Source organism: Alexandromys fortis, unplaced genomic scaffold (genome assembly GCF_014885135.2).
Source record: "Alexandromys fortis isolate MF-2015 unplaced genomic scaffold, M_Fortis_MF-2015_v1.1 scaffold_138, whole genome shotgun sequence".
NCBI lineage: Eukaryota > Metazoa > Chordata > Mammalia > Rodentia > Cricetidae > Alexandromys > Alexandromys fortis.
This window is the reverse complement of record NW_026068034.1, coordinates 1421446-1429307: the sequence shown is the minus strand read 5'-3', so window position 1 is coordinate 1429307 and position 7862 is coordinate 1421446. Positions and strand designations below refer to the sequence as shown.

At 47.1% G+C, this 7862-nt stretch overlaps 4 protein-coding genes across 5 annotated transcripts in view; 3 read left to right on the top strand and 1 right to left on the bottom strand.

Annotated features, from left to right (window-relative positions):
* The window catches only part of LOC126515323 (probable N-acetyltransferase CML1), a 108053-nt gene that overhangs the window by 13413 nt on the left and 86778 nt on the right, over positions 1-7862 (top strand). The window lies entirely within an intron of this gene.
* LOC126515321 (probable N-acetyltransferase CML1) overlaps positions 1-7862 on the top strand; it is a 62039-nt gene that overhangs the window by 2401 nt on the left and 51776 nt on the right. The gene's annotated exons all lie outside the window — the stretch shown is intronic.
* LOC126515330 (EKC/KEOPS complex subunit TPRKB) overlaps positions 1-7862 on the bottom strand; it is a 51162-nt gene that overhangs the window by 9507 nt on the left and 33793 nt on the right. The window contains exon 1 of one of the 2 annotated variants that reach the window (XM_050164920.1): positions 4138-4500. The exons of the other annotated variant lie outside the window; for it this stretch is intronic. The gene's annotated coding sequence lies outside the window, so the exon portion shown is untranslated. Of the gene's footprint in view, positions 1-4137; positions 4501-7862 lie in introns of those variants that run through there. 2 annotated transcript variants of the gene reach the window in all.
* LOC126515331 (probable N-acetyltransferase CML1) overlaps positions 7-7862 on the top strand; it is an 18234-nt gene continuing 10378 nt past the window's right edge. The window contains exon 1 of the mRNA XM_050164924.1: positions 7-1130. Coding sequence (XP_050020881.1) covers positions 967-1130 — 164 coding nt within the window. The 5' untranslated portion in view covers positions 7-966. The remainder of the gene's footprint in view (positions 1131-7862) is intronic.

Here is a 7862-nt window from a genome sequence, read left to right as displayed (position 1 = left end):
CCCCCCCCCCCTTGCTTACGCTGTGCACCCAGGTGTTCGATTCTGGGGTGTACGGAGAAAAAAGGGGGAAGAGTTCCCCCTCGCTATGTCTAAAGCATTTGACTATGGACATTCCTGAGTGTCCCATGCTTTTATTAGAAAAAGACCTGTTGGAGACTTTGATTTCCCCTACTGTTCTCCAGGACTGTAAAGAAAAGCAGGCTGCTCTCTGCCTTCGCCATGCCCACCTTGCTGAGGAAGGCTTTGCAGCCACTGCCGGCTGAATCCTCCCAGCTGCCTTGGTCACAGCCCAAGCCTGGGAACTCTGCTTACAGCCACCTGCCCCCGCAGGTAGCAACTGACTGAAGCGAGGAGGGGCTGGGAGATGCTGGAGCCCAATTCCAAACAGCCTTCCCGAGCTGCTTGCAAGTTTCACAGAGAACAACTGCCCCCAGCTCCCAGACCACAGCTGTGGGAAGCTTGGGGTACTGCAATGCCCAAGCAGAGTCGGTTTTGGTGGCGTGTGCCGGTAGGATTTGCTGAAGAAGACAGGGCAGCAATGGTGAGTGACCCGAGCTCTGTGATGTGAAGAGGAAACACAGGTCTAGGGACATCACATCTTCGTGCTCAGCGGTGCCATCTCAGAACAGAAAACTAAAGAGCCTGCAACTGGGTACCAACAGAGAAGGAAGTTTCTATGTGTGCTACGTACAAGCCAGAACGTTAAAACCAGGTGTTCTTTCTTCCTGTTCTGCGGATGGAGACACACACTCAGAGGAAGGATGCCTTGACTGGGGGTGGAATGGGGAGGAGGCAGGGGAGTGATCAGGTGCAGCTGACACAGTCTGTCCTCCCAGGGTCAGTATCTGCTTCCTCATCGGTGACAGCAGAAAGGAACAGGGCCCGCATGGGTGTTGCGAGGGGATTCTCAGGGGACTCATATGACTTCTGTCCTCTGCAGGGCTCAGAGATGGTGCACAGGCTGGTATGCCTGTCTCCTGGATTTCAAGATTTGAGACCCAGAAATCTCCCATGGCTCCTTATCACATCCGCCAGTACCAGGACAGCGACCATAAAAGTGTCCTGGGTGTGTTTATAAGGGGCATGAAGAGCACATCCCACCACCTCCTGCCCAGGACCATCCTGCTCTTACTTGCCATGCCTCTTGCAGCTGGTGGAAAACAATGTAGTATCCAGGGGATTGCAAGGGTCAAAGGCTGCTCTGCTGTGTGGCTGTCTGCTCCGAGTCGCCCCTTTCAAGTAATGTCCTAGGCTGATGCAGGAAGAGCTGCTTGCAGACCACACAGCCACAGGGATGCCCAATATTGGGAGGGAGGCGCATCAGAGAACTTTCCCTGGGGTACCTGGGACAGCAACCTCAGCAGGAGGGACTGAGGACAAGGACACACATACACACACACACACACACACACACACACACACACACACACACACACATACCCCTCTCCGTTAAGAAGCCTGGCCACTGGAAGCTGAGGGCAGGCCATTGGGGCCAGATAGAGTCAGGGAGGGTCCAGACTCTACATGTGGTATCCCATGCCATAACGTTAGGGCTTTCGCTTCAGCTCTGATTCCTCCTGAAGGACCCTGTGACCATCCTGATAGGACAGAGTTGCATTACTGGTGCACAGGCCTTGATGAGGATGCTCTTGGGGTGTTATTGATGAGCGGTGAGTCAGAATTAGACTTCTAGGTAGTCAGGGTATGGGCATCGGACATGGTGTTAGAGGCATCTGCCTTAGACCACATTCTATGTTTTTGGGGTTCTTGTGTGTTTTGTTTTGAATGGCTTATTTTGGTTAGGAATTTTGGTCTGAGACTCTGAGACTAAATTAGCAAGAGATAGGTAGCAAGATAGACCTAGCCAAACTAGTTTTAAAAACAGACTCACTTTGGAGATAAACAATTTGATAATTGTTTTGTGTGATTAATGTATTTATGAGAGCAAAGTTAACATTACTTTGTAAAGGGCCTATGTTTAAAATATCTGATATTGATAAACTTCAACATGAATTTCATGGTGAAAAATGGGAGTTGTGTCTAACTATTATAAGGTTTTTTTTAAAATGAGTTACACTGAGAGCAAACTCTCTTGAGGCATGCCCAGGGTTCTTCTCCCCATTGTTAAAAACCCAAAACCAAGCTGGGCGGTGGTGGCGCTTGCCTTTAATCCCAGTACTCGGGAGGCAAAGGCAGGCGGATCTCTGTGAGTTCGAGGCCAGCCTGGTCTACAAGAGCTAGTTCCAGGACAGGAACCAAAAAAGTTATGGAGAAACCCTGTCTCGAAAAAAAATCCAAAAACAAACAAACAAACAAACAAACAAACCCAAAACCAACGGAGGAGGGGAGAAGACACATTTTCCTCTCTGTTGGAAAGCTTTTAGATTTTGTTTGCTCAGTGTGTAATGACCAGATTGTAGATCACAAAGTACTTTAAGAGGACAGCAATAATCTCAGTAAACAAGATTACTGCCAGAATACACCCTCTGTAACTGACGCCATGCAGACCATAGTTGTCTGTGCCCTCTTATTTGACATTAGTAATACTAACAATTGAATGTGTATCAAGAATGTAAGACCCTCATCCCTTATTCTCAAAGGGGCAAGAAGAAATTTCCTGGCAGATATTTTCCCAGGAAGATAGTGGCCTTCTCCCTCCTACCCAGAAATATAATAAAGATGGCCAGACTCAGAAACAGGGTGGCCTTGCTCTAAAAAACAAAAAAGCTAGCTGACAGAGCAGGATGAGATAGAGCAAAAGTCCTTCCACCTGTGCCAAAACAGCTTCAAAAAGCCTCTTTGTAGTCTAACCTTTTAAAAGACTTACCCTGCAGAAGCAGCTCAGCTCCTCTCTGCCTCCCTGCAGCGGGGTTAGAGATGGGTTCCAAACATGTTTGTATTATGCTAAATAAACCTTGTTAATTACAGTCTGGGCCTCTCTGGTGGTCTCTCTCTGGGGGTCACAATATGGGTACAACATTTGGTGCTGTGGGCTGGGAACCGCAGGGATCTCACCAGGACTAGAGTCCAAAGGTTTATTAGCATCTTTTGGTATGAGAGCGCGTCTCTTTGTCTCTTTGTGTTTGTCTTGTTTGTGTGACTATGGCTGTTTTGGTATGAGAGCTTGTCTCTTTGTCTCTGTGTTTGTCTTGTTTGTGTGACTATGGCTGTTTTGGTATGAGAGCTTGTCTCTTTGTCTCTGTGTTTGTCTGTGTGACTATGGCTGTTTTGTTACTTTCCACGATTTAGGATTTTGAAATTGACAGGCTTTTCTGAGGCAGACGTGTTTGTACAGTGAACCGGAAGAAGCAAGGGACGCCTTGTCTTCCATTTTTAGACAGGGACTGGAGTTCTCCCAGTTCTGGGTCATTTCCAGACAGGGGCCTTTGTGGCCAGGTCATTTGGAGACAGGGAGCTTGCTCCCGGGTCAGTAGACAGGGAGTTTGCTCCCGGGTCAGTAGACAGGGACCATCTGATCCTGGGTCATTTGTGGCCACTTCAGAAGCAGCCTTTTGGTTTCAGAGGCCTCCTTTGGGGAACGGAGCGTTTTGTCCGGGAATTTGCCAGTCTTTTGTGTTTTAATTTGCTAATTGTTGCTTTGTTTTCTTTCTCTCTTGGGGAATACTCCATTACACCCCTAAATTTAACTTTTGCTCACTGGCAGGATGTAAGCAACAACAGTGTAACTGTCAATAAATAACAAACAAACAAATAAATGTATGTAGGTGGCCAGCAGGCAAAACCTTCGATGTGGCAGCCATCCACCGGGTGGAAAGGATGGTCCTCCACTCCCGCAGTGGCCATCCTGACCAAGTCCTCTATATTGTTACTTAGAGGGGACTAATAGAGTAGGGGGCGCTGTGTCCGGAGCTGCCTCAGGTGGCGGCTCCCGGGCAGCCCTGTAGGATGCCGGGCCAGGGACCCAGCAGGGAAGCCCAGGCTGGAGCTAAGGGAGGCTGAGCCCGGCTCGCGGGAGAGGCTAGAGGGCACCTGCATGCTAAGGCGGGCTCTGGCGGCGCCTGGGAGGGGGCGGCCTTGGCAGGGGTCCGGGTGAGGGAGGATGCAGACGCTGGAGGCCCTGACCGCGAAGGCCGCCGGCCTTCCTGGACTCCTAGATCACCCAGGGCCCGCTCTCACCTCGCCGTTCAGGGGATTCAGTCGATTCCCAGTCGGGCCGGGCCGATGGGGTGGAGCCGCGCCTGCACACAGGATCCTCGGGCGTCTGCAGCCGGGGCGTGCAGTCTCCTACGTTTCCCAACACAGCCATGACCCCAGCCACTGCCTGACTTTTCTCACGAAGGGAGAGGGATAAGAGGGCATGACCGCCAGGCCCTCTGTGTGTCTGTGTCCCAGTGTGTCTGCCTCCACTTCACCTTGGCCCGCTGGGCCTCTCCAGAGCAATTGGCTCGGCAGCTGTCCCACCGGGGATAATCAAAAAAGGTTTCCTACAGGAAGAAGAAACAACCGAGACAGAGCTTCCCTCGGTCTCCCCGAGCTGCGCGGAGATGCCAGGGTTCGGCCCCCGAGCGCGGGGGAGAGCAGCGGCTGCGCAGCGCGCGCCCAGCGCCCCAGCCGTCAGGGGCTGAGATAGGAGAGCCACCGGCGTCCCCAGCTCGGCGAGACCCAGGGCGCGAGGGGGCGAAAGGCCTGTAGCAGATGGCGGGCGATGGGCGTAGGGGCGCTGCAGCCCTCAGAGAGAGCACCACTGCCTGGGCGCAGAGAACCAAGCCCTGAGAAATGCAATGTGGCAGAGGACCTAGGTGGGGCTCAGCAGTGACAAGCTCCATGCATGCTGGACACAGGCCACGCGCTCAGCCCTGGGGTTCCTCTGCGGATGATGACTCGGGCAGAGCTTTGCGATGGGGCCTGCGGGGCTCCAAGGCCAGGGAGTAGCGACACCTAGAATAAAATGGATGGTAAAGTCTGCGCACACCCTGCTGAGGGCAGGATGCCTCTTCAGAAGGCAGACAGGGAGCAAATGACTGAGAGAGGCTGCCTGCAGCAGACCAAGACAGCCCCGCCCCCATGTCCTCTCTCTGTATCTTAAGGGTGACAGGGAATTGACTGCTTACAACTAAAAAAACTAAATAAACAAAAAACAGAGAATCTTTGTTTGGCAATGCTTTTGTTTTCACAGGGGGAAATATATATATATATGTTTAGTCATTTATATCCAATGGATTACAAAATCACAAAAAAGAAGTTAATAAAAATTTACATAAGAGACAAAAAAGGTCTTTAATGAAAAAGGTAGGAGACTAAAAATGTCTGGCTAAACCAATAAAACAAAGATAGAAAGAGAGCCAGACTTAAAGTTGTAAAAGGCCAAAAGATGTTTGCTATAATTTCTTGTACCTAAGTGTTTAATGGTTAATTCTGGTTTTAAAAAGCCTTGTTTGTCTTGTTAAAGGGTCATGGTTATTTCTTAAAAAAAATATGTATGCTTAAAAAGTTAGTCTATGGTAATTATAAATTCTGCACCTGTAATTTTTCTCTGAGCTCTGGTCATTAAATTTGGGTTAGCAAAAATTTAAATGTCTTTTTGACATAATGTAATACACAAAATGTCAGTTACCACCGAGAACAGCTGAGACTACACTTTCAAAGAAAAAACAGTTGCAAGAAAAAAACCACCAATGCTAGGTGATAATCACCAAAAGCGTCAGCTATATTGTTAATGTTTAGATTTTAGTCTCATTGTCTTTGCTAAAATCATTAATTTAAATGTTCAATCTGACAAAAAAAAATATGGTATATAGTTCTGGTCTTCTTAAAGATACAAACTGTTAGAAATACAAGTTAATAATCGGTCATCTCAAAGTACTGATATAAGTACAGGGATTAGTCCCCTGTATATGTTTTAATATTTATTTATTTTTATTTATTATGTATACAATATTCTGTCTGTGTGTATGTCTGCAGGCCAGAAGTGGGCAGCAGATGTCATTACAGATGGTTGTGAGCCACCATGTGGTTGCTGGGAATTGAACTCAGGACCTTTGGAAGAGCAGGCAATGCTCTTAACTGCTGAGCCATCTCTCCAGCCCCATGTTTTAAAACTTAACGCAAATAATTTAAAATAAAGTTTGTCTAATCAGAGATACCTGGACAACCCTAAATATTTCAGAGATCTATGAAGTATGGTGATGTAGGAGGGTCATCTGTCTATGTGTTACTTTCATTGGTTAATAAAGAGACTGCCTTGGCTTTTTAATAGGGCAGAAAATTAGGTGGGTGGAGTAGACAGAACAGAATGCTGGGAAGAAGGCAGTGAGGCAGGTGCTATGGAGCCAGCTACCAGGTCAGTCATGCTGAATCTTTCCTGGTAAGCCACCCCCTCGTGGTGACATACAGATTATTAGAAATGGGTTGAATCAATATGTGAGAGTTAGCCAAGAAGAGGCTAGACATAATGGGCCAGGCAGTGTTTAAATCAATACAGTTTCCATCTAATTATTTCCAGTAAAGATAGCTGGGAGCTGGGCGGTGGGAAGTGTCCTGCCACTCCATTGGCAACAGATTGGCACCCAATGTGGTAACTAAATCCACTTAAAAACCTGAGAGGGCTTAGAAATAAGGGAAAGAGAGTTTAACACAGCATTTTGCTGTTTGCTAGGGTGTGCCACAGAGAAATTTTCCTTACTCAGCAGCCTCAGCAAGAAAAAAGCTGTGCCATTTTAAAACACAGCTTCCTGGGCTGTGCCGCCAGTGCAAACCCTGGCTTTAAAGCATTTCAATGGTTTTTATGAGACTGGATGTTTGTGTTCCTGCTCAGGATTGGGAGGAAAGTACTCTGAGACCACGCCAATGGCTCAGCGCTCCCCATTTGCACCAGGGCAGACAGCCCAATCAGGCTTAGGCAAGCAGGAGAGCATGGCAGATTTCTGCTGCCATACAGAGAGATGTTTCCAGGCTGCACAGGGCTCTGCCTGGCAGATTAGGCTGTAACTGAGATAAAAAGCTCATTCTCAGAGTTAAAGTGCTGAGTGTGGCTCCTACCTGGAGGCGAGAAAAAAAAAAGCCACGCAGTTTTAAAACACCAGCTTTCTGGGCTGTGCTGTAATTGTGACCTCTGACTCTTTTGGGAGATGGAGCATTTGGAGTAAAATGCTATGATTTGTTTGATGGCAGCTAGACTTGCTGTGTGCATAAAAGGAAGTCATTGCGTGCTGTGGCTTAGAGGCACGAGCAGCTCCGCCATGTTGGACTGGGCAGGGAAAGCTCGCAGTACCTGTTTTTGACTTAGGAATGTCACAGCTTAGATTCTTAAGCACTTAGTGATTTAAAAGTACAAAGCAAAAAATGTTTCTGGACAATAAAAAAATTACAAATTCACAATAGGATAGATTCAGACATAAAAGACCTCTAAATGGGTCACAATGTTGGATGAGTGTATGTAGGCTTGGGAGAAAAAAAGGATATAGAGAATAAAGTTAACGCCTTAAAAAAGGTAAAGTCTTTAAAGAGACAGAGTACAGATAGTTATAGATTAAAAGAAATAAATAAAAATAAGCCACGTAAAAATGGAAAATTCACAGAGAGTCTGGATTATGTACATTGTGTTTTCTTTAAATTTCTTGACTGTGAAGGAGCTAAATACAGAGAGACATTTCATTGTGTGGTCTGCCAAACTACATATAAGTTCTAAAAATATTATGACTTCATAATTTGGATCTAAGCTTATGATACTTTGGAAAAGAGATTCTTCTTTTGTTTTCACAGAGGATGAGACCCTGAAGATTGCTTCTGTTCCAATATGGTATGATAGACCACCCCTTCCTGAAAGGTTGCTGTGAACACCCTCAAAAAATTACTTCACTCAACTACCAACTAAGATGAACCTAGCACACAGGTTATACCAT